The following is a 25,661-nucleotide window of genomic DNA, read 5'->3' as shown; positions in this document are numbered from 1 at the left end:
TCCGAAGATATTGTCTGGATGAAAGAGAAAATATATTATTTTAATGTTCTCTGGCATATTAACAATGGGCAATGGGAGGCAGTGAATTATGCAGCTACTCACACGCTGGAGGAGGGTCTGTCTAAAGGAGAGCTTGTCTGGAGGTCGGAAATCAAGTCCCACAGCCTTTAAAGAAAAGGAAACAGAAGAGTTTTGCCACTTTTGGGAAATACTTGTAAGAGCGACAAACTGAAAAAGACAAATAGATCTGTCTTGTATCCTGTACGACTAAGAGTTAAGTTTGGAGAAACTGGACAACTAACAAAGTAATAGTTGTCCGGTCTAAAAATCTGGTCAGTGTACAACTCTGATCAGATGAGATTGTAACTAAATATTCAAGCCTAAAAATGAAACACTATTTGTGGTGGCAAACTCACTCTGAACATGAGCCTGAACAAACCATCTCTATCCCTGGTGGTGAAAGCATCATGATGCTGGGACAGTAAACAAGGGTAGAGTTAAAGAAAATGGCTGGAGATGAATACAAAGCAATCCTCGAAGTTGTATAATAATATGTAAAAATGTAAACACCACCCAGCAGTTAGAGATCAAAGTTAGAGATCAAATTTGTTGACTCTCAATGCTATTCATGTGTTCCATGTCTCTGCTCCAGCACACCTGATTCAAATGACAGCATTGTCTCCTTGGGATGCCATCAAGTGCTGCTAAAGTCTGTAAATCAGACTTTTGTAATTCTGAAAACAGAATATGACTGAACATAATGATTGGAGAAGCTCACATTAGCGCATCATGTCTGTAACTCCTCTTTTCTCCCCCACAAAGGTGGTAAAATGGACAATAAAAACCATTCATTTACGTATGGTCCACCAAAGGAATATAAACAATAGCAAACTCTTGCAATTGTTAAAGAGTAAAACCACCAATTATTGATAAAGGAAAATGAAGATGTAAAASACTCAGACAGGTTTTTTTAGCAGTCTATATACTGCAGTGCCGCTTATCCCCGCGGCTCTCTACTCCCCCTCCTGCCCACCAGCAGTATGGTCCTCAAAAAAATTGAAAGACCACAAATGATTTAGCATTTATCGTTTAGAAAATGCATTTCGCTCCGTACTTGCAAATATTATGTGCAAAGTAATCCAGTGGGGTGAGAGGGCCAAGTGCAGCACTAAAACAAGGCCGACAACCAGGCTTCCCCCGCCTTTGAGTCCACATCAGAAGCCAGACTCAATATATCAAAAATAAATCTAATAACTGCTATAATTTTCACTGTCTCTGATGTCAAATGCTTGACTGGTTGAACATGCAGCTCGGGGATTATTTAAATCAATGAAAAGACTTGACATAAACATCAAGACTAAAATAAAAAATGCGACCGCGGCAGGACTCGAACCTGCAATCTTCTGATCCGAAGTCAGACGCCTTATCCATTAGGCCACGCGGCCCCGACGTTCTGATRTGTGAACGTTAACAAATTTCAATGTCTACCATTTGGCTGATTGTTATCCCGTTTTGTTTTTATAAAGGGTGACGTGCATATGGAGTAATTTGCAAAAGAAACAAGAACCATCATTTCCGTACAAGTCTTTATCCTATGTATTTATTTAACGCGCTTAAAGGTTTATGAATCATCCAGACCGCGTGGTGTCGCTATAGTTTAACCTTTTGGATTTAGTGTAAGAACTCAAACTGGATGGGACGCAAAGATGCCTTCGTTCGGTTACAGGCGCACTTCACAATAAATCCCACCGCCCGCCTGAAASAAGTAAGTTAAAGTGTGCGTTTCTCTCTTGTACTCTGTCACCGAGTTAAAAAAAAAAAAAAGCTACGTTTAATGATTATATAGTAAGTTACTTACAGATGAACACGTGGGAACAGTGTTTGTAAACAGTGTTTTTGTGGTGAAAAAGAATTCAGGCTCATTTGTTTTTGCAGAGGTCCTAGAATTGCGAGGAGGCTGGTGCCTATATCCAGTGGTCATCAGCTTTATCCAGTTATATTAATAGAAAGTTGATTGGAAGGAAAAAAGTGAGGTAGGAAAAAGATCGTAAGCARCAGCGATAACTCCAACCCTAAGAGGGTTGTGAAGCAAATTCAATTTTGATCTTATGACTGACAAATAATCATSCAAATTATATTGAAAAATTCGACCAAATATATCACCAGATTTGTACAAGGTAAAGTTCTAATGGTGATTACTGTCATCGTGTAAGTTTGCTTCAGCCTTGGCTTTCATTGGGGTTGATCAGATTCAGATTTAAACACTGGCTCAGACATGTACAGCAGAACCCATTCTACCTAAACACAACTCAGAGGCTTCAGAATCTATGTTGAAATATGTCAAAAGTCTGCCTGGATCTGATGTAACAGTTAGCTGATCAGTTTAGCTCTTGTGACACGTATGATGTCACTTGATCCAAATACACCCAAGGAAGAATTCGCTGTGTTTTCTTCAGTACACTTTTTTTGTGAAATCATACTTCTGGATATTGTTTCATTATCAAAGAAGTCATGTAAGGTTAATTTGTTGTTTTCTGCTTGTCCTACAGCTCTGGTGAGACGTCCGCATGAGGTGATGTTACATTTGTCACGCTGTCCTCTCAAGAGGACGTTTGTCTCTCTGCGATGGAGGTGTCTAAGGTGCTTCTACTCCACCAAACCTTGCTCACAGCAGGGCGAAGACTCGACGGAGACCCGCCTGAACCCCCTCAACATCCAGATGCTTTCCAGAAACCTCCACGAGCAAATCTTTCGTGGCATTGAGCCAGAGTACAGGGAGGAAGCTGTGGAGCGCAGCATAAGGCACTTGCAGAATCACAATCTGTGGGGGAAGGAAACCTCACTGCTGCCTGATGTCGACCTTAAGCTTCCGCGGATGTTTGGGAAAAACATAGATGACCACTTTCGCATCTTGGCCGAGAAGCAGAGCCTTCCCTACCTGGAGGCCGCCTCGAAGCTGCAGCAGGCCGACCCTCCACCCATGCCTCAGGAATGGAGCTGGGAGGTGGGCTGGACCCGCTATGGGCCTGGTGGGGAAAGTCAGAAAGTGGATTTCCCAGASGAGTCCGCGCTAGTGTTTGATGTGGAGGTGTGCACAACGGAGGGGCAGTGCCCTACGCTGGCTGTCGCTCTTTCTCCTACCAACTGGTGAGAAACAAATATCAACATATAACATGTAAAAATGGGAAAGCCGTYGTGGTTATTTTGCCTTCATGACTCTTAAATGTTTTCACATTTTGTCACATTMCCACCACARCTGAGATTTTAGGTGACAGACCAACACAAACAAACCTATAACTTTGAAGCTGACAGAAAAGGAATCATGGTTTTCAATACATTTTTTTTTTTTTTTTTACAAATAACTATTTTGAAATGKGGCTTGCTTATATGCAATGTGTGGCATGTTGATGTATTCAGTCTGTCATAGTCAACTGCCCTAAACTTTCTCTACTTGCATCACCTCTGACCTGTCCACTGGGTTCCTTGATCTTCATGATGCCGTTTGTTCTCCAACAAACCTTTTCAAATATATTTGAAAACTATTTTCCTCCCACTTCAGAGTTATTCACTACTTTATCTTTGTCGGTCACATAAATTCAAATAAAAATACGTTGACGTTTTTAGTCACAGCATGATAAAATTGTGAACAACTTTAAGCAGTGCGAATACTTTTGCAAGGCACCGTGTGTGCTGAGAGTCTAACTTCCTTCGTCTCATCAGGTACTCCTGGTGCAGCAAGCGTCTAATYGAGGAGCGGTACTCTTGGTCAAACCAGCTCACTCTGGCAGACCTCATTCCCCTGGAGACGCCGTTTAACTCTTCCCGCCCTCCAGGCGGTCAGTGGAAGGAGAGGCTCATAGTGGGTCACAACGTTAGCTTTGATCGATCTTTCATCAAAGAGCAGTACCTTCTGAAGGTTAGCTTTGATGTTCTTTTGTGTTTTTCTTTAATCTGTCAAATTTATATCAACTAAGGCATCCATTTTGTTGCATTCAGGGTCCGAATACACGCTTCATGGACACCATGAGCCTTCACATGGCCATCTCTGGGTTGACGGCCTTCCAGCGCACGCTGTGGATGGCCAACAAGCTGGGTAAGAAGAGGGGCCTTCAGGAGGTTAAGGAGCACATTAAGAAAACTGGACAGAAGAGGGAAGGCCCAATGGTTTGTGTTCTTTGTTTTACTCAAATTTATTTGTAAAACTTATAAATGGAATTTTGATTTTGTAAAGTTGTTTTTTTTTTTTTTGCATAAAAAAAACTCCATGTTTTGTTGACAGATTGGCTCCTGGGCCTGGGTGGACATGAGCAGCATTAACAATCTAGCCGAYGTCCATGCTCTATATGTGGGAGGGCCGCCACTGCAGAAAGAGGCCAGAGACATTTTTGTGAAAGGAACTATGGTTGACGTCAGGAGCAACTTTCAGGTTAGAAATAAATAAAAAGTTTGAATATTAACTGGAGTTATGGAGTATTAATGTSCTTTTGCTGCCATCTACAGGAGCTAATGCAGTACTGCGCTTTGGATGTTGAGGCCACGCATCAGGTCTTCACAGAGCAGCTGCCCCTCTTCATGGAGAGGTTGGCAGACCCACGAACATAAACATCAGAAGTTATGCAAAAGTATCTATACCCCTTCAACTTGTACGCGTTGCACAATTGCACAGTGGTTGGAAATGAAAATCCGATAAATGAAGTGTGCAACTGTTTTCAGCTCCTCTGAGTCRATACTTTGCAGGACTACATTTCATTACATTTACAGCTGCAAGTGCCTATCTAGACTGGAGCTGGAMATTTTTTGACCATTCTTTTTTTKRMAAAWYMMYYSGGGCTCAGTCGGATTGAACGGAGAGCATCTGCGCTGGGGTTACTCTCTCTGTTGAAGTAAAGCATTCCAACAGCATGATGCTGCCACTGCCATGTTTCACTGTTAGTATTGTGTGTTCAGTATGACGTGCAGAGGTAGTTTTCTGCCACACATAGTGGTTTGTGTGTCAGTTGTAAAGATCAGTTTTGGTCTGGTTCAACTAAACCAAATGTTGAAAATTGTGGATTTTTGTCCCATGAATTACGGTTAAAATAAAATATGTTAAAGTTTAAATGCAGCAAAATGTTGAAAAGTTTGTTTGTAAGGCAGTAAATTTGTAAGATTTAGTATTAGATTAGAGGTMAAGGCCAGATGATCTGTGTCTCGTATTGATTGTTTGTGTTTGGTGTCCTTCTAGGTGTTTTGCAGTCATATCATGATGTATTTAGTTTGAAGACTCACCTTTCCCTGCTGTTAAAARCTTAATCGCCTCCTCTGCATTTGGTAAGGTGTCCGCATCCAGTGACGTTTGCTGGGATGCTGGAGATGGGTGTCAGCTACCTTCCCGTCAACCAGAACTGGGACCGCTACCTGGAGGACTCCCAAGATGTTTACGAAGAGCTTGAGAGGGAGATGAAGAAGTCTCTGATGATTCTAGCCGACGATGCCTGTCAACTCCTGCAGGATGACCGGTCAGAGAGTAACTGATAAAGTCCCATGCTGTTGGCTGTCTTGTAGMATTTCATTCTATTTCAGATTGTGTCTTAAGGTAATACTTMTGGATAGGTCATATGTTTACATYTCATCTACTCGTCTGTTCCCTTTACACCMCCCACTCTTAACAGCTGGGATCAGAAATGATAAATGACCAAGCAATGTTTTCARATATGACAGTAATTTWWWWWAAAAWGTTGTTTTGTGGATTTTTCTATGTAATTTTATGCAATATTTAAATTACAATTCCAAAATAAAACTAGTAGTTTTGTTATAAGGTTGAAAGTTTTATTATTAGGTTTTTGATGTTATTTTTGTAAGTGTGAAACGTTCATGGTGGTTCCTTATTTTCAAAATGAAACCAAATTTCAAATGGTTTCATTTAATGTTTTCAAGGGTCATTTAGCCCTCGCAGCTTTAGATCAGTTTTATTTGGCTGGGCTCTTTGGGTTGTTAGGTTGATAACTCTCTACGCAACGYTGTTATGGATTAAAATATATATTTTTTAAATCACATGGTTTATATTTTAAGGTACAAAGAAGACCCCTGGCTCTGGGATCTTGAGTGGGACGTTCAGGAGTTCAAGCAGAAGAAAGTCGCTGCCAGCAAGAAGAAAAACTCCAAAAAAGCAGCTGAAGCAAAGATTTCCACTCCGCTTCCAGACTGGGAAGATGGTATGTCATTTCGTTTAAATTTTTATTTTACTACTGCAAGTTTTTGAAGTTAATGACGATGCAAAAAAAAAAAATTAAAACAGCTGGTAATTGTTTTTCAGACCCAGGCCCGCCATCTGAGGAGGAGATGGCAGGTCCTTGCTCCAGCCGGCTGGCTGTTGAGAAACTCAAGGAAACAGTGAGTCGTCTTCCTAAGAGAAGGCAACATCTTCCTGGACATCCAGCGTAAGATTATTCCAGAACACCACAGTCATCTGTTACTGGACATTTCACTCTTTTCTTTCTGAAAGCCTCTCCTTCTTCGACCTGACGCTCTCTAGGTGGTATCGTAAGCTGTGTGAGAAGATGTCAGAAGACAGCTGGTCGCCGGGAGCCAGCCTCATCAGCCTGCAGATGAGGCTGACGCCGAAACTGATGGGTCTGACGTGGGACGGCTTCCCCCTGCATTACACAGAGAAACACGGCTGGGGATATCTGGTTCCCGGGCGGAGGGATAATCTGAATCCTCARGAGGAAAATCTTGAGTCTCTGTGCCCACACAGGTGCATGACTTGGTGCTCTTCAAGTAAAAAGACTCGACAGGAAAATGTTCTTTTTTTTTTTTGTGAAATTTTGTTCTTAGTCTTTCATATTCATCTTCCTCTGAGGATATTCTCCTTTTAATGTATGTGTAAAACAAGAATATTCTGCAACGAGACTCATTGCCTACTATTGTGTTGATCATTTCACCTCAGTTTTAAACGTGTGTGTTTTCACAGAGTCATTGAAAGGATATATAAAGAATATTGTGAGCAGAACAGCAAGGAGCAGCCTGAGTATCCAAACCTTTCAGATGAGCTTGTGTGGACCGACAGCACAGTGTGGACGAAGGTGCTTAACAAATAAAGAATTATAGTGATAAGTGAAATTTTTGTCCCCCCAAGGAAACACTAATATGATTGTTTTGCTCATTTTGACTTCTGGTTCTTCAGTCAGTTGTGTTATGAGTAATTCATTGTGTCTACATTTTCTGTGATGACTTGTACTGACTGTGATATGTTTGTGTTTTTCTACGCTTAAAGGTGGAGGAGTTGAGCTCCTTGGAACATTTCCCAGAAGAAAACGGAGCCAGAGTTGTAAAAAACGAGAAAAAGTTGAAGACGGTCAGTATGGACYGACCAGTTCTTTCATGTTATGGAGTTAGATTTTTTTTGGCCTATTATRTTTTCAACTGGGATTGATTCTATTCCACTCATTTTATCCTTTATCAGCMGTCCCACGATCCCTTTTCTCTCAGTGAGGAGAGTCGCTGCCACTATCACCATGGAAACGGCCCCTACAATGACGTAGATATTCCAGGTTGCTGGTTTTTTAAATTACCTCACAAGGTGAGCAACTTTAATTTCCCTTTGGTGCCCTTAATGGCTCCACTGGGTTGTTTTTTATTTAGATTTTTTTCCCCACTCTGACTCCAACAGGACGGTAATCACAACAATGTAGGCAGCCCTTTTTCAAAGGACTTCTTGGCTAAAATGGAGGACGGTACGTTAAGAGCAGGAAGAGGTGGAACCAACGCAACACGAGCTCTGGAGATCAACAAGATGATGTCTTTCTGGAGGAACGCTCACAAACGGATAAGGTGCCCACCCATCTGCTGTTCGGATCGCAGTCAGAACTGAACGTGGGTTTAACTTTTGTCTCCTCAAAGTTCTCAGATGGTGCTGTGGCTACGGAAAGGAGAACTTCCTCGTAATGTCAGCAGGTGTGTATGGCGCTTTGCCATTCCAGAAACAAAAACAAAGCTATTATGCATCTAACGTTGGCTCTTCCGAAAGGCATAAGGACTATGATGAAGAGGGCCAGTATGGGGCCATCCTGCCTCAGGTCATCACAGCTGGGACTGTGACCCGCAGGGCTGTGGAGCCAACGTGGCTGACCGCCAGTAATGCTCGGGTAAGAAGACGAGCTGATGTAGGAAGTCGGACAACGTCTGCAAGAAGCTGACAAACATTTTAAAGAGCAGTTTGGATGCTTCTTCTCAAACTGTTTCATTTGGAGAGAAATAAAAAAAATAAACATGTTTGGATGAGACTTCTAAACCATATTACCAGCTGTTGACCATGATAGTGGCCATATTATGCTTTAGTTTATATTATAAGTCTGTTTGAAGAGTGYAAAATCATCAGTTTCCTAGTCAGTTTTAGACTAAATGTCATTATATTTAAAACCAGCTTTTGTTTCCTCCTCAGAGGGACCGGGTAGGCAGTGAAATGAAAGCCATGGTTCAGGTACCGCCTGGATATCACCTGGTTGGAGCAGACGTAGACTCTCAGGAGCTCTGGATTGCTGCTGTACTCGGAGAGGCTCACTTTGCTGGCATGCACGGTAAAATAAATCCCTTTAAAATTGGGCTGCATTACTAAAAAAAAAAAAAAAATGCAGTTTTTTTACTTGTAATCTTGCCTGAATATYTGTGGTCTAGGTTGCACAGCATTTGGCTGGATGACCCTTCAAGGAAAGAAAAGTCAGGGGACCGACCTGCACAGCAGGACCGCAGAYGCTGTGGGCATCAGCAGAGAACACGCCAAGGTGTTCAACTACGGGCGGATATACGGGGCAGGACAGCCGTTTGCCGAGAGGCTGCTGATGCAGTTCAACCACCGCCTCAATCAGACAGAAGCAGCCAGTAAGGCCAGGCAGATGTATGCTCTAACCAAGGGCGTACGCAGGTGAGCTCAGCAGTGTGAACGGAGAAGGTTTCAGCTGGAGTTAGTTGGAGGCGGTTGCCGTTTTTTATACATTTTTCTCGTCAGATACCATCTATCGGAGGAGGGCGAGTGGCTCGTCGATGAGCTGGGTGTAGATGTGCAAAGGGAGGAGGATGGAAGCGTCTCGTTGGAGGAGCTGCGGAGGATCAGTAGACTTGCGTCGCAGAGGTAACAGCGAGTATAATCAAAGCTCAGGAGCTTTCCACACGCCGTCTCTGGATACCGCCGCCTCTGGATACCGCCGCCTCTCATCTTCCGTGTGTGTTTGCCGTAACGTCTCAGCTCCCGGCGAAAGAAGTGGGACGTTGTGGCCAAACGCGTCTGGGCCGGAGGCACGGAGTCGGACATGTTCAACAAGCTGGAGAGTATCGCTCATTCAGCGCAGCCGGCCACTCCTGTTCTAGGCTGCAGGATCAGCAGAGCTCTGGAGCCCAAGGCCGTAAAAGATGAGGTGAGACAGTTAAAAAAAACAAAAAAAAAACTAATGCTACGTTCATTATTAATAGAAATGAGCCGTCAAATATGACATACAGAATCTTTTTGGTACTTACGTCAGCAATGAATGTGTTTTTGTTTCCGTATTATGAATTGGATGCTGTTTTTATAGAATTTGAAGATGAACACACGCTTTGATAGATTGGAACGTTCTCATGTCTTTCCTGCTTTGGAGAGTATATAACAATAAGACTCTGCGTCATATTGTATTCAAACATCAGGGAAACAGAAAGTTACAGATTAATCAAAGGTTTCTCAAAAATGTGAAGTTTTGACTTGTTAAAACCACTTTTATCCAATTTCTCTATCAGAACTTYACAAATGTGCTCATATTTGTCCTTTCTTGATATTTTAAACTTTACATGCCAAGTAAAAAAAAAAAAACTACAGTTACAGTGCTGACTTATTCTGAATCACACAAAGTTAAAGGAATCCCATCGTAACTCCAAACTGGACAGATTCGACCTCAATTCCATTTCTTTCTCCTTTTTTCTTCCCTGAAAATGTAAAGCGTGCCGCCACATTCTCAAATATTCATTAGTTTCTTTAAAAAAAAAAAAAAAACATTGGCCAACCACTCATGTGTTACGATTGCTAAATCCTACATTATTTAGGTGACGTCACACTGTTTTTGAATACTAGTGAAACCCTGTTTAACTGTGACAAAAGAATCACAAAGATAATATTTTAGTCTTTTATATTAGCAACTAGCATAGCTAACAGTAATTATTAGTCTGTGTGTTCTCTGTACAATATGTGGATCCTTACCTCTTGCTCTGAAGCTGCCAGTATTTCTTAATACATGTTTTACAATCAAAGCATAACTTTTCATAAGGAGCCTTCTGTTATAAAGTCTATCGCCCTCTTGTGGTCGTCCGAATTAACAGCAGACATGCTACTGTTAAAAATGCAGTTGTTTTTTTTTTTTAATCCTTAAAGCTTCGTCTCGCTGATGGTGATTACAGCCGACTCTTTATTTATTCAGTAATATCTTCCACACTGCAGATGAGGTGTAGCCTATGTATGCTGCATTGACTGGTCCAGCATTAAATCAACTTTTAGTCTGAGGCCGATTTCTCAGTGCACCCCTTATTCTCATCTAAATCCTAATTCGACTTTCCAGTTTATCACCAGCAGAGTGAACTGGGCCGTCCAGAGCTCCGCCGTGGACTACCTGCATCTGATGCTGGTGGCCATGAAGTGGCTTTTCGAGGAGTACAACATCGACGGCCGTTTCTGCGTCAGCATCCACGACGAAGTGCGTTACCTCGTCCGCAGCGAAGATCGTTACAGAGCAGCGCTGGCGCTGCAGATCACAAACCTGCTGACAAGGTCACTGTGCAGAACACTTCTGACTGTCTTTATTATCGCTCCACGGTTTATTTATTTATTTATTGTTTTTTCTTTTTAATTACAGGTGTATGTTTGCCCATGCGTTAGGCATGCCGGACCTTCCACAGTCGGTGGCGTTCTTCAGTGCGGTCGACATTGACCAATGTCTTAGGAAGGAAGTTACTATGGATTGTGCGACTCCTTCCAACCCCACCGGTATGGAGAGGCGGTACGGTATTCCACCTGGTGAGCTCTGGTCCTTTTGTYTTTAAATGCCAACATTTTGTTCAGTAAAGAATGTTTTTAATACATCCACAGTACAGAAAAGACAAGAGGAAGTCTGAAATGCAACAGGAACTATTTGTTTTGCCAAAAGGATCCAGAGTAAAACTCCAAGCAGCTTAGCGGTTTGATTCGCGACTCTTACTGTGTGCATTCCAATCTTTCCCTGACGTTAGTGTGTAGAAACTGAAAACTGTTCTCTGCTACACCTACACCATCTTCTACTCAAAAACAAACTGTTTGTTTCTCGGGGAAATTCAGCAAAAGAAGCTGAATTATTGAAAATTGTCTAAATTATGAAAAGTAGGAAGAAACTAATTCCTATTTTCATTAAATAAAACTGTTCACTTCATATTTATAAGATGCTTCTTTTAATGAATTGACATAAATATAACAGATTATTAAAGTGTGCAAAACTTTCCACAGGTGAGGCCCTGGACATGAACCAAATCCTCAGCATCACCAAAGGCTCCCTGAGCAAAGGCAGGTAGCCGTTTCCTGCTGACCGGTGTGACCAGCAGGTTCATGATGCTGAGGAAAGGAATCGTTTCCAGCTCACTGTTTTCTCTTCTTCCGCTTGGGCTCCTGGCTCTCCTCTGCGTCCTGCGACTCCTGAGTCTGAGAAATAAGAAAGACGAGCCACATTTGACGGACGGGTCTCTTGAAAACTAAAATCACAAGGACGTTTTAGGTTTTTGTTACGTCAGGGATAAATCTATTTGAGGGATCATGTGAAGTTTTCACCGACCTCCCCGGTTTCCTCCTGCTCCTGCAGGGCCGCGTCCAAGGTGGCGGCGTTGATGCGGAAATCTCTCGAAGTGCTCAGCTTCATGTACTGCATCAGGTTGACCTGGAAAAACGTGCACAAATCAGAAGACGCTGGTTGAGCCCCAATTTACACACGAGTTTCTTGTTAAATATTTATGTGTTTTGTTTATTAAACCGGTTTAAACAGACCTTTGATTTCTTTGAGAGAGYGATGAGGTACTTCTCGTACTGTTCGATGCTGAAGATCAGGTTGGGGATGGCCGTTGTCTCACGGAGAAGCTTCGCCTGCCGAGAGAAAAGTAAATATTCAAAATCAACAATAATAGAAAGCCTGTGAACTAATCACTGCAAAGTTGATCTCATTTATTCAAAACCCATATCCTCCTCCAGCTCGTCTACCGTCTCTAAACTTCCTGTTAAAATCCTCCACGGATTTTTCTTTGAGTTTTGATCAGGCATATTATCTGGCTAACCAAGCGCAGTGATACCCGGGTCCTTGAGAGTTTCTTTACAAAACTCTTGGATTTGCTTCACATTCGTCTCAGTTTCTTTTGCACCATTTTTTAGAAATGGATACAACAGCTTCTCAGCCACGTCGGGTTTGGCGATTCATTTCTACACGGTTAAATTCCTCACCGACGCAGCGGCGTTCACCTCGTTCCTTTTCTTCTTCTTCTTGTCATCGCCAGGGTTGGATTCTCCACTCTAACCAAGGAAAACAAAAAAACAGAAAAAGCTTAATGAAGGATGAGGCTGCCTTTTATGCCAATAACACCAAACTGATAGTGACTATACTTGGGCGTAAGTGATGAAGGAGTAGCACTGCGGGGTCAGGTGGGAACCGGAGAGTTTCACCTGCATAGAGGAAGCCTTAAATTAAAAAACTATAAAGGAAATTAAAACCAAGTAGTAAAACTTCAGACCTACCAGTTTCTCAAATCTGCTTGGCAGTGACCCGTGCTGGCTGGCACACGCCTGGATGTACTACAGTGTAGATTTGACAGACAAAGGAAGCGTCACACCGGGACAATGATGCAGTCGCTGAAATGATCAGCCGGACAGATACACACGTATTTGACCAGGGTGGTGAGGGTGGCGTAGGTGCGACTCAGCTCTCTCAGCAGTGTTACGGTGCAGTTCCCGGGAAGAAGGGCCGTCTGGACCAGCTCATTTATTGCGGTCAGCAGAGTTCCCAGCTGCAGGGTCACCGCCTTCTCAACCGGGTCCTGCTGGCCCGCAGCCTGGGAGGCGTCGGCTGCAACCAGAGAAGTTCAGGCTCCATTCACTGTCTGAAGGCTGTTGGATTAATAATCCAACTACGCGTCTTTGGAAAAGGGGATCGTACCAGAGCCGGGTTTCTCAGAAGCTGTTTGGCTTTTCTTCCTGGCAATGAGCCAGTCCACTTCATCCAGCACTCGGTCAACTTGAGTCAGGACGAGCAGCTGGGGAGAAGGTTTAACAAGTCAAAAAGAGAGGAGACGGCTTGGAGATACCGGAGGAGGAATTTCAAAGTGATACATACTGCTGCTGTTGTTGCCGTTTTCATGTTAACAATGGCAAAATGACTCTGCTTCTCCACTTCTACATCCTGTTTGGAGAGGGGGGAAAATGACAAAAAAAAAACCCCAGAGTTGATTAAAAGACAAACATGCTGTATTGTTTGGCTGGTGGAGTGCTGTCCGCATTTATTGGCACCTTCCTCTGGATAATGTGTAGCATAATCTTTTGCTTTAAAAAAAATAAATAATATTTCTCACAATTCTTGGCACCCACACCGTTGCCGTTTTCATTTCGACTCTTCCTCGACGTCTGTGACATGATTTAGGGTTGGAGCAAGAGGGATCTTTGGCTACATCTCCAGGATCCATCTCTGTAGACCATCCAGATCTGTAGATGATCTCTTAGGATTTAGGTCATTGTGGCAGGTGGAAAAGAAACGAGCCATCAAAACTTCAGAAGAAGTATTTAGAAATCTCTTCTGGTTCAAATTCCAAAGATGAATTTCTCTGTTCTTGTGGCTTCAGTCGTATCTAACCAAACGAAATGTTCCAGTTAAAGTCCCGGAAGAGTCTTATTAAGCATTAAAAATGCTTTCCTGGCATCACCGCTAAAACAAACAGTTTTTTTTATGAGGTGTTGGTGACCCAGGAGCATCTGTCTGCTACCTCAGTCACACCCTACTCACAGTGCTTGGAGCTGGAAACTCGGTCGTCTTATTCGGGTTTTTATTCCCCAGAGACACGCATTGCCGATTTACTTTAACAATTACATATAAAATATTCTATAGCTTCTTTTTAAAGAAGGTATTTATATAAAAAAAAGAAACATTGAATCTTGTTTTTTATAGAGTGAGTAAATGTTAGGAAAATAAAAAATAAAATTTGCTGGTGCCATTAAAAGATAAATTTTTTAAGTGACAACATTCAACAAGGGATGAAAATTAGAGTGGGTGGTGCTGCAAGATGGGAACAAAAAACATAACAATCCTGGATATATTTTCTAAAATGTACAGGAAAAAGACCATCTTGCTTATGAAGTAAACTCAGAAGTTTCAGAACATTTTTCATCACATCTTGCCACACAAGGAGCGTGAACGCAGAATTTAGACCCACTGGGTGACATGATGCTGTGGTCTCCGATAGAGCAATGGAAGGAAACTACACAGTTTGAAAGCCTTATATTTTATAATGTGTCACCCAGTTTAACACTTGAAACTGCTGTAAAAAAAAAACATCCACACCCTGAAAAAGTGTAGCAGCATCCATCACCTGATCAATGTCTCCCAACTGGCTGTGAATGTCTTGACAAAGTTCCAGCAACAGACTCGCCGGAGTCTTGTAGAGGACCTGCAGGCTGAAGAGAAGCGACAGAAGCCCTTTACAGAACGCAGAGTCCTCTAAAACAAAAACAAAAAAAAAAGAAAGAGTTAACTTCCAGATCAGTTTCTGTGCACTCAACAAGCTCACAGAAAAAAAAAAGAAAAAAAAGTCACCAACCAAAACTGGTTTCTTTGCAGATCTTCACAGTCCAGGTGATCATCTGAACAAACTAAATTGAAAGTAGATCATTTAGATAAAATACTCCCCGCTTAGTGAGACAGTGTCCATGTAACGATGCACCTTGCCTGTTTAGAAGAAGGCTTTAGTTGACGTGAGAGCACGGTCAAAATGCTGACCAGCAGCTGGGCTTCTCGGCTGTTGAAGTCCTCCTCGCCTCCACTCAACTGAGTGAACAGCGCCCGCTGTCAATAAGCAACGAAAATAATACAAATTTGCACATAAACAAATCAGTGGCGCAAGTGATAGTAAAGGAAGAGGAATTTTCAGGCCTCTACCTGAAACTGTCTGATGTAAAAGTAGTTCATCTCCGCGACGTCGTCCTGCTCGGCTTCGTCTTCAACGTCTAGAAGAGATTTCAATATGAACGATTGCTACTTCTTTCCCCCACAGTATGTGACCTGCAGGAAGTTTGCAGTGCATCTCTAACCCATGGCAGAGAGCAGCTGGGCCATCTTCTCCGGGCAGCGCTGCTGGCAGGTTGTGAAGATCCGGAGCAGACCGTCCAGACAAAGCTGGGACAAGCTGCAGCGCTTCTCCTTCTTCCCCGCCTCCTCCACCGCGCGCGGGATGTTGGTGTAGCGCCACATCAGGACGCTGCGAGACAGACGGAGAGATCACTCGTCATCTGCAGCTGTCCCAGCAGTGGAGAAGTGAAACTACAAAACAGCAAAAAATAAATAAATCCAAAGGCTCTTAAAGACGTGGGGATGCTGAACCTCGTCATGTCACAGAGGAAGTGGAAAGTCCTGTCTGAATGCTGTCCATCTGGACCGTCCGTGTGTCCGGTGTCCTCCAGCTGCTGGATCTTCTGAACCGCCACGCTCAGAGCGTAACGCACAAACTCCCCGCTTGAACGCAGCACGGACAGAGCCTCCTCTCTGCTTTGACTGTTATCTCTGGGAAAGAAGAACATACGCTTGGTTGAAAGTTGCAGGTCAGTGACAGCAATGGTCATTTTATTAGTTTTGTCTTGTGATGCCAACAAACTCAACAATTATTGCCACTGATGTCGGATGTTAAATGAATAATAAAATAGCAGTCTAATCGCAAAAAAACTTGAACTGTTGTTCTTGGAGATTTTTCTTTATTATGCATAATTTACCACTTTATAAGAAAAGTAAAAAAATAAAAAATAAAAAAATCTTTTGTTTCATGTCCAGCCTTGTTTGCTCCAGTTTTGGGCAGGTAGCCATTTCTTACATCACATCTACTGAACTTGAATGACATGTTTTATCATGTTTCCCATTTTGAAGAGCAGCTAAAGGAAGTCTGAGAATCGTGGAATAGCTTAACCTCTCAAATTTATTTAAATATGTTAAAAACTAGAGTAATCATTGTTACTTTTGTCACATTTTTTGTACTCACTTATTTTATTCTTTATCTTATTTATTTGACTGAAATGTGGTTAAGTTTTGTTGTTTTTCAATGGAAATTTTCTCCAGGGAAACAGCGAGCCAAAGGTAAAAGTTTGTAAACACTGATGAGCTATAACAATAAAAGTATAAACTTAAAAAACAAATTATATATATATATATATATATATTTTTTTTTTTTATTATTATTATTTTGAAGTGCTTGTTAGGGGTGCCAACAGTCTGTAAAGAATGTATATATGTTTACGTATTTTATCTCCAATGAATAAGTTAAAGGTGTGTCAATATATCTTAGCCAGAGCTCTTGTAGTATTTAGTTTAATGTAATATTATTATGTTTTGGCTCAAATAAATTTAAGATTAGATACATTAATTTGAAAGTTTTTAATACAGCTTTACTAACGGGTACATTGATAGAGTGGTGAAAAGCGATCTACGAAACAGTGACACTAAAAGGATGYGAGTTATGCTCACATACGGAAACCCCGAGAGGTTTTACCTGAAGAGGGCGGTGATGAGAGTCGACACGAAGCCCATGGAGAGCAAACTGCGAGGCGTTTTGTGCGACGGCCCTCGACCTTTCCCAGACTTCTCCTTCAGGATCTCAGACAGTTTGTGGTGGCGGTGGAAGAGTTCGAGAAGCTCCTCGAAGCGCGTTTTGCTGCAGGACAGAGACAACGGTTCGGCATCTCGTTTTAATCCAACCACGTCGCTGTACGGCGAGTGGGTTCTTTACATAGAGAAATTTAAATAAAACCGTTTAAATCTGATCTAAAATTTAAATTAAACTGTCGACTTGAGAATTTTTTGGCCCCAGTTTATTACGCTACGTGATTTTATAGATTGCCAGAGTTTAACACCACTTACAGTCAGCTTCATTATGACTATTTATTTTCAAATAATCACTAGCTATACACTTTTTTTTTAGCAAGTTAGTTGACAGCAAAACAAGAAAATTTTTAACAGAAATGCTTAAACATACAGCAAGACAGCTTGTAAAATAAACATGTAAGACTTTACTAAATTAAATTTTAAGTAGAGAAAAGTTGGATTAGACCTTGCAGGAACCCTGACAAAGAGTTGATAGTTACTTGTAGTTTGCTCTGATGAAGTTGTACTCCATCAGGACCTCGTAGAGTCCCATCACCAGCACAGCGTAGATGTTATTCTTCACTCCAACGCTGGAGCCCAGAGAAAACTCTGCCGATTTGTCCTGATCGATGCAGACAATGCACGGATTCAAAAAGAGCTTTGACTTCACAAGTTAATCATCAAACACTAACATGGATGGAGACGCACAACTATGAAAGCAAAGGCTTTGCTGTTGTATAAACGGGTCCATCCCAAAGCTACGCGTTCTAGTAAAATTACTAAATAAATGCTTTTTAATTGAAAGGACATGTCGTTATTAGAGGTGGGGAAAAAAAAAAGAGTTTTCTACCAGTTCAAAATCCTCCAGTTCACATTTGATCATGCGCCTCGTCATGCTCTCCAAGATTGTCTGCAATTCAGATTTGTAGCCCTCGTCTTCTTCCTCCTCCTCTTCCTCATCATCGCCGTCATCCACGTTGAGGTTTGCAGCTTGCTGCGTGTTYTGCAGCCAGGTCAGGCAGTGAACAGTACAGCTCACMAGATGCGCCTGAAAAGCAACGGAAAGTACCTCAGAGGACTCGTCAACAAMAAGCAAGACGTGACGGCGAAGCGTTGGCGAACGCAGTCGGCTACCAGCGGCTCCTGCAGGTAGACTTGGTCGCCGTGAGCAGTGATGCACGGCTCCAGTTTGACGGGAGGAAGCAGGTCCTGTTCCGGCTCATAGTATCGCCTCATCTGAGGATGGAAACGCTTAATAAGCACATTTTGAWAAAAAACACACACACAGAGARCCATCCAAATATACTGGTACCATAACCTTAATATCTCTCACTTAAGAAAACGTCAACTTTTACTTTGACATGTTAAATATGTTAAATATTTGCTCTTCCTAATAATTTTCTTCCYGCKTAATAAATGTAATAAAAACATTTTATTGGTAACACTTTACTTGAAGGGGTGAGACTGACAGGACACTGTTATMAACATCACATAACCGCTGCCATGAACATGAAGGAGTGTTCATRAATGCTTATGACTGTAGACATGAGGTGTAAATCCGTTTATTAACATAAAAATGTTAATATCAAGTTGTGATCAGTGACTTCCCATTTCCTAGAGGAACAAATGTGATGCAACACAAAGACACATTTCCTTTAGCCCCTCTTAGAAACGGCAAAGACAAGAGAACATGTCATTCCACAAGAAGATGTTTGTTCATCTTAAAAAGTCAGGAGATGCTGCAAGACAATAGCTACTTACAAAAAGTCATGTTTATCATTTTAAAAAAAATCTCTATTATATCTATGTTTAGGTGCTGCTCGGCTTTGTTTTGTAAAAAGAGGGAGTTATACAAACCTGAGAGAGGAGGGTCTGCATGATGGAGCTCGCAAGCTGAGAGTTGCGACGGAGAACGTCATAGAAACCCTGAAAATAAGAAAAAAACGGGATCCCTCAATTCTTCACAAGGGAATAATAACCAAAAAAAAAGCAAAAAAAACAAAAACAAAAAAAACATGCCATCAAAAGATGTCTACCTCATAAAGCATGAGGCGTACATCGGCCTGCTGGCCCAGGCAGCGGCGCAGGCTGCTGAGGATCTCCAGGCAGAAAGCTTCGTTGGCAGCAGAATTGTAGCGAGAGTGAACGTCCACYTGGACCTACATGATGAGTTTTAAAAGGACTGTAAATACCCCCACAGACAAGCAGTCAKTGAGTAGAGATGTTGGATGTACCTGGCTGGAGGAGACAGCCTGGCTACTCTGACTGGAAGCCAAGCTGCCCAACACCTTAAAGTTTTTCAGCAACAGCAAAAAGCCGGTCACTGCAGACTTCCTGCCGTCCAGCTGGCTGGTGGAGGGTGATAGAAAGGGGGAAACAGAGTAAGGAGGGAATTCATTTCTCTATCGGATGTGACCGATTAACAGCGAAGCTGCTCATACCTGGAAAACATGGCCTTGCGAAGCACCAAAATTAAAGAATCTTTCAGAGACATGCTGACTTTGAGCAGAGGCTGGAAAAGAAAACGGAGATAAATGGTTTAACCGCGCAAAAACTTTGCATCTTCGCCGTGGGATCCGCGTTTAGGTACCTGGACAGCTTTCAGAAAACCCTGAACGGTCCCCAGAGGCAGATAGGTCAGGTGGTCGAATGTCTCCGTCACCTTGGATGAGGACTCCAGGAGGATCATGGGAGCAGAGCTCACAATGTCAGAGAAAAGGTCTGAAAAGTCAAAACTGTKTTAGTTACAGGCAACGACTTCAACTGCATCCAAGGTGCACAGAGAGGGACAAAAATCTCCCAATGTAAGGATGAATTTTCTAATACGTTTAGTTTCTCCATCTTCAGGTGAAACTGGAGTCACCACTAAACCTAAACGCCAGCGTAACTATTGGAAACGTCGATTACCCAAGTAATGACTGACAGGTGAGGCGGTCTTTGTGACCAGACGATTCAGGACCTGCTCCAGTATCTCGCCTCTGATTGGTTCATGCATCTGTTGTAGACGGACACAGGTCAGTGAGAAAGTAAAGAAACATTTTAGTCAGATCGGTCATGACACAATTACAGCAAACGTTTTGYCAAAGTTGAATCAAAAATTAAACATATTTTATGTGACAGACCAACACAGAGTAGCAGAAACAGAAGAGAAGAGATGGAGGGTTCTGACTTGTATGCAGCCCCACTTACTCTGGTTCCCATAAATAAAATGGAGCACAAACAGTTTTYCTCAGAGTTCGCCTAATCCCGATAWAGCTTYACTTTTTCCATTCTAAAAATGGAAAGGGTAAAGCTCCAAAGACATGTCCGTCCAACTGAACTAAATCATTTTCCTCCTTAATTAGATCCCACTAGGGAACATTTCAGTTTGTTAACAAACTGTGAACAAGTTCAGAAGGCATTAAAATGTATTRTTTTTGTTTGACACAGCTAATGCYTAAAAGTAAACCTTACTGTACCTTAAAGCCCTGCAGGAGYATCTGTCCTCCCAGCTTGCAGGCCTGMTGAGACGGGGTCCGGGSTGCAGTGACGGGCCCCTCTGTGGACTTGCCGAACGGCCCGGGTTTGGGCCCGAACGTGTCCATRAGAAAGAAGCCGAGCTGCACCAATCCCTGAGTGACGTGATCCCATCCAAACACACTGAAGGAGAAGGAGAGTTCAGTTAAGGTCAGACGTCAATGAAAGCAAATCCGGAGACTTCAGGTGGAAGACGAGWCGCTTCCTCGCCTGTTCTTCACTGTGTCCAGGATCATCTTCGCCACACTGCAGTGAACCGGCAGGAGGTCCTGGAGAAACTTTGAACCTTGTTGAAGCTGCTCATCCTTGTAGCTCTTAATTACCGCCCCTTTCAAAAGGTCAAACACCTACCGGCAAAAAAAATAAGAATAAGAAAATATATTTGACACAGATTTTAATCCAAAACAGGAAAAACAAGGAAGCTGTTCCCACCTGCTCCTCATATCGCTGGACGCGCGCTACTGAGAGCAACAGGGCGACGCTGAACGGACACAAGTCCCCGTACGACGTCTGCAGAAACACGAACAAATCTATAAGCGCAGCCGACACGACTCGTTTGATCAAAACGTTGAAAATAATCGGGAAAAACGGATAGCAATGTAACCTTAAAGCTTTTGAGGAGCTCCCTCCCGAGCTCATGATCCAGTCTGATAGCAAAGACTACGTGGAGAATGACGGTTCCCTCCACGTGCCTCAACTGGTCCTGTGGAATAGTCTGAACCTCCAGATGCAAGTTCCTAAAAAAAAAAAAAAAAAACAAGGATTAAAATATTTAGAACAAGTGAATACTGCATTTACGGAGAGTAGAGAGTGAATCCAGGAAGGAAAAAAAAAACAAACTCGCTCACTCTCCGTCCTCCTGCTCTTCTTCCTGCCGATCGTCCTGGTCCCTAAAGTAACTGACGATTCCGTCCAGGATCTGTTTCTTACAGCCCTAATTAAAGAATAAAACAAAAAAATTACACCGATTTAGAAGTGGGCAACTCATGTAGACGTATTTCTTTCAAACAAAAGCAAAACTTATTAACAAACCCACTTTGGCTGATAAAAGCAGMAGCTGATAAACCAGTGGCGGGACCTCCTGCAGATCCATCTTGGAAAACATCCTCAGGACTTTGTCGACCAAAAACTGCAGCTCCTCTGCGGACAGCGGCACGTCCCTAAGAATAGGTAAGATGGAAAAACTGCAACATCAGAGGAGAAAAAGATACTCTATGTGCAACAAAAGATCCGTTGCATTGGTGCAATATGATTTTCATCCGCTCAAGAAATGCCACTGAAAGGTTGCTTACCTGAACATAGTTGTCAGGTGGATAACACACTGTGGATCCCATCTGCATGAAAAGTAAAGAACCTATGAGCTCTTTAGATGGTACACAGCTAGTGAAACACGGTTGSCGTTAGATAAGAGCCGACACGTCTTTACCTGCTTGAGCAGAGGCTGTTGATCAGCTGCTTTTTGTATTCTTCGCCACTGAGTTCCCCTGTAGTTTACAACAAGTCGTGTTTTTGAAATGCATACCTCGCCTCWGTGTTCTTTCAGAAAACCGACTAGCGTTTACCTTTGCCGTAAGACAAGGCTGCGCACGYTGCGAGTGCGGTAAGGATCGTAGGAAACAGCTCCAGYGATTTCCCGCTGCCCATCTTCCCCGCTTTAATGGCGTCGACGAACAGAGCAGCCAGTTTGGCGAGAGATGATCCCGACAGCGTGCGAGTCTGTGTTACAACCACAGAAAGATGTTACAACCACAAACTTTGACGGATTTGATTGTTTTATAATGAAATAAACCGACAAAAAGTAATGTATAATTGTGATGTGGAAGGGAAGGGATATGTGTTTTTTTTTCCAATTGTACWTTTAATCTAGACACATCTCTAGATGTCCAGATAGTAACTTATCTCTGTGCTAAATTTCTCCGCAACTTTCTCCCTGACCTGTCTGATGTGTTCCTTGTCCTTCGTGATGCTATTTATTCACCAAAGTTCTCTAATAAACCTCWGAGGCCTTCACAGAATAGCAGCTGGATTTATTCTGAACTTCAGCTACACACAGATAGTCTATCAACCAGGAAGAGTTCAAAGGGATCAATTTTACAAGGCATAAAGGTAGATACCAAATAGGAGACTTTTAAACTACTATAATTCCAATATTCTATTTTTTTTTTACCTCCAGCATCAGCAGACCAACGATATCAGCTGCCACCTCAGCCTGAAGATCCCCAGACTCACACAGAGGAATGAGATGCTCATACACCAGAAGTCTGCGATTCGCCCCTTCACTGGAACTAGGGGGAGATCCTACAGACAAGGAAGCACAGACTTCTTATCACACTGCATGTAATGCTGCACAATGAACCACTTCAATTCAGCTTTAAATTCGATTTAACTGAAGATAAGTCTCATTATAAGCAGACTGCCTACCTTTAAGTATCCCTTTGAGCATGGTACCGACCTTCTTACCCCTTAGTGCACTGTTGGTCATTGCTGCAATAAGCTAGAAAAGCATTCAAGGAGAAAATAATAGGAAAACAAGGTGATATTATAAACCAAGAAGCAAAAAAAAAAAAAAAAAAAAAAAAAAAAAAGAATCAATTCCACTTTGTAATTCGGCCTACCTGGTCATTTGTCAGGGATGACAGGTATTTCTGAAGCTCAACGGTGCTCTCTCCATCGGATAAAGAGACGATTTTATCAATTTCAGCCTTCATAATCCGTTCAAAGTGACAAACCTCACAAGGGAACTAAAAGTAGGCTAAAAACTCTATTCGTTATGAATCTCAGCAAGCCCAGTCCGCTTTTGAATCATTTATTTGCTGTTAAAAGTTGAAATTCGGCGGAAACTGTTGGGATGAATCTCTCCGTCGGTCTGAATACGAACTGACTTTGGCAACGTTTTCATAATAATAACAGCAAATTTCCCGCCACCGAACACTTCCTGTTTTAGTCCGAGGTTGCCATGTTTGATGTTTTTTGTAAAATGTGCCATGCCTTCCTGGGGAAACCATGTCACTGAACAAGCAGGAGTTTATTTAATCACATCCGTCGGACAAAAATAACACTAAAATACAAAATATCAATTTTGTATTTTAGGTTTGACGGTTTGTTGTGCGTAGAGATGTTTTCTTGGACCATATTCAGTGATCATCAGATTTTATTACTCTAGAGGGTGCTGTTGCCTAAGTAACCATTTAAACCTACCCTTAAACGTAAGACACAGCGGCTTAACGAGTCACAGGAACCTCTTAATAAATCGGATTATTATGGCAAAGTCTATTTATTTTAGTAAAAAATTACAGCAAATGGAAACACCCAAAAAGTGAGCTTCTTAAAAAGTAAAACATAATACCAAAAGATGTTTTTACATAGGTAAGTGGGGAGTTATGTCCTTGTCAAGACTACCGATTTGACAGTGATGCAGCAGATAAGTCATTGATAAACTCGACACGGACTGTACGTTACAATATGTCATTGCTCAAGAAGCTTGATTTTTATACAGTGCTTCATTGTACATGTACAGTGCTGCATTGAAGCATACTGAAGATTAGTAGAAAGAAAATGTTTATTTGAGAAAAAAGTGCACAATTATAAGGTGTAATCACAGCTTAGAGAGGTTTGTGTAATATGGCTGCATAATATTAGAGAAACGTGCAATATGCTATTGCATTTACCACATGACTTAAAACACATATAGAAGTGCTTAACTAATTTGGCTTTAAGTCTTTCTGGTTTGGGCTCATTACAACATAGTCCATATTGGATACTCTAACGGCCTACTGGATATTTAATAGAATTTTTCCATCTTATCATAATGAAACAGCATTTTGATACAACAATTTGGGGGTTCAAAACAAGATGTAGGTTTTTAATTACATGGCCAAAACACCTTTATGTTCTTCTCAAAGATATTCTGCTCCATTAATTAACAACAATTGCCAAATGTATTGTAGAATACAGATATATATTTTATTTTGAAATATACACTGTATTATTGTGTCATATACCGACAGATGTAACAAACAACACACTAGGATTTAATAGATAATGTTAGCATAAAATATGAATGTTTCGTACACAATACAGACATGACGTTCGTCTGTAATAAAGTAGCTTGATTTGAATCCCAAACATTTTCTCGAGGTTTCACTATCCTGACGCTATCTGTAGTTTTGCTGTTTAACAGCGCCCTCTGGAGGCACATTATGATAACAAAACTTGGTGTAACAGCGGGATGCCAGATTTGTCAAATGTACACCAAAAAACGAATATTCTAAAATGCAGTATTCCATTAAAAACTAAATTCTGTAGATAAACTTTCGTTCTGGTAATTTATTTACGTTTCGCATTGGAACACGACGAAAAATTATGTAAGTCTTTTCCTTTGTTCTAAAATGTATGAAATAACTGATTTAGAGTAGTTATAAATTACAATAGCTGACGTTGTCAGCTACAAATGTAGAAAACAAAAACCAAGAAAAAACGACAAAAAAAAACAGACTTTGATTGATTTAATTATGGAGGACTGTTTCAAAGTCCACATTCCGTATCTCGGGCCAGTGGCGCAATGGATAACGCGTCTGACTACGGATCAGAAGATTCTAGGTTCGACTCCTGGCTGGCTCGAAATTACATTTTCCCTGTTTAAAAAGGTAATTAAGGTTTTGTTACAAGTTAACACGAGTACGAGTTTCAGATACCCAGTTAGATTGCCACCATATTACCGAGAATTGCACCAGCATAATTACGTTGTCTACTAAAAATTGTAGAAGCTCTTTTGTTGTGAAAGCGAGCTGAATCCATTGAAACTTTACAAATTTTTGTCTCATTAAATAGCTAATAGCAATTGTTACGCTCTTCTTGACAGAAGTTGAAACTGAAATAACTACTTTAAACTAGAAAAATAGCTGTTCCTAGCGAAACAGCCGTGAGAATGCATATTGGCAGAATGACTGCTGCAGAAATGCAAGAAAATGTGGAGAAAAGCTTAAGAAGTAGAAGAAAGCATGAGAAATTGAAATAGTTGAAACAGTTGAATAGTGAAACGTAGCAAACTGTAGAAATTAGCTGAAGCTGAAATTAGTACACAAACAGAAATATTTAAAGAAGTGAAACATAACATAAAGTGCCAAATAAGCATATTTGCAGAATGATTGATGGAGAAATATGAGAAACTTGAGAACAAAGAGTAAGAAATTGGAAAAAAGCATAAGAAAGCTAGTCATACATTGTAGAAATCTTTTGCCAAGTAGTGAAACTTAGCAAAAGTGTTGCAGAATTCAGCTGAAGAAGCAGAAGTTTGTGTGCAAC

General features: G+C 41.6%; 2 protein-coding genes and 2 non-coding genes across 5 annotated transcripts; 2 read left to right on the top strand and 2 right to left on the bottom strand.

The window, feature by feature from the left end:
* Positions 1-1,372: 1,372 nt before the first annotated feature.
* On the bottom strand, positions 1,373-1,445 carry trnar-ucg (transfer RNA arginine (anticodon UCG)). The gene has a single exon. It is a non-coding gene; the product is annotated as a tRNA-Arg (tRNA).
* A 215-nt stretch (positions 1,446-1,660) lies between these two features.
* On the top strand, positions 1,661-11,565 carry polg (polymerase (DNA directed), gamma). 2 transcript variants are annotated; one of them, XM_008411483.2, is made up of 23 exons: positions 1,661-1,765; positions 2,550-3,147; positions 3,721-3,916; positions 3,997-4,164; positions 4,280-4,426; positions 4,501-4,580; positions 5,316-5,498; positions 6,052-6,194; positions 6,296-6,419; positions 6,515-6,736; positions 6,953-7,064; positions 7,256-7,336; positions 7,445-7,561; positions 7,652-7,812; positions 7,882-7,935; positions 8,009-8,126; positions 8,423-8,558; positions 8,656-8,902; positions 8,987-9,109; positions 9,224-9,392; positions 10,560-10,768; positions 10,854-11,014; positions 11,477-11,565. In XM_008411483.2, the coding sequence occupies exons 2-23, from the start codon at positions 2,576-2,578 to the stop codon at positions 11,539-11,541; spliced, it is 3,588 nt and encodes a 1,195-aa protein (XP_008409705.1). In that variant the 5' UTR covers positions 1,661-1,765; positions 2,550-2,575; the 3' UTR covers positions 11,542-11,565. The 2 variants fall into 2 exon arrangements, with proteins under 2 accessions (XP_008409705.1, XP_008409706.1); XM_008411484.1 differs by having other exon boundaries at positions 1,758-1,777.
* fanci (FA complementation group I) lies at positions 11,399-23,662 on the bottom strand. Its single transcript, XM_008411485.2, has 37 exons — positions 22,973-23,662; positions 22,779-22,851; positions 22,525-22,655; positions 21,920-22,073; positions 21,784-21,841; positions 21,650-21,691; positions 21,394-21,517; positions 21,206-21,291; positions 20,962-21,094; positions 20,790-20,867; positions 20,568-20,704; positions 20,300-20,480; positions 19,749-19,836; positions 19,432-19,562; positions 19,283-19,353; positions 19,076-19,190; positions 18,878-19,000; positions 18,699-18,767; positions 17,976-18,077; positions 17,692-17,889; positions 17,342-17,463; positions 16,750-16,911; positions 15,594-15,773; positions 15,305-15,471; positions 15,153-15,220; positions 14,943-15,059; positions 14,815-14,866; positions 14,587-14,714; positions 13,341-13,406; positions 13,164-13,260; positions 12,889-13,073; positions 12,746-12,802; positions 12,614-12,673; positions 12,455-12,523; positions 12,008-12,103; positions 11,799-11,900; positions 11,399-11,668 (listed from the first exon to the last, which is right to left on the bottom strand). Exons 1-37 carry the CDS (start codon positions 23,063-23,065, stop codon positions 11,606-11,608), a joined length of 3,978 nt encoding a protein of 1,325 aa, XP_008409707.1. The 5' UTR covers positions 23,066-23,662; the 3' UTR covers positions 11,399-11,605.
* Positions 23,663-24,904: 1,242 nt separating this feature from the next.
* trnar-acg (transfer RNA arginine (anticodon ACG)) lies at positions 24,905-24,977 on the top strand. The gene has a single exon. It is a non-coding gene; the product is annotated as a tRNA-Arg (tRNA).
* The last annotated feature ends 684 nt before the right edge of the window (positions 24,978-25,661 follow it).

Source organism: Poecilia reticulata, linkage group LG6 (genome assembly GCF_000633615.1).
Source record: "Poecilia reticulata strain Guanapo linkage group LG6, Guppy_female_1.0+MT, whole genome shotgun sequence".
Lineage (NCBI taxonomy): Eukaryota > Metazoa > Chordata > Actinopteri > Cyprinodontiformes > Poeciliidae > Poecilia > Poecilia reticulata.
Note: the sequence above shows the minus strand (reverse complement) of the source record. Positions and strands in the feature narration are given on the sequence as shown.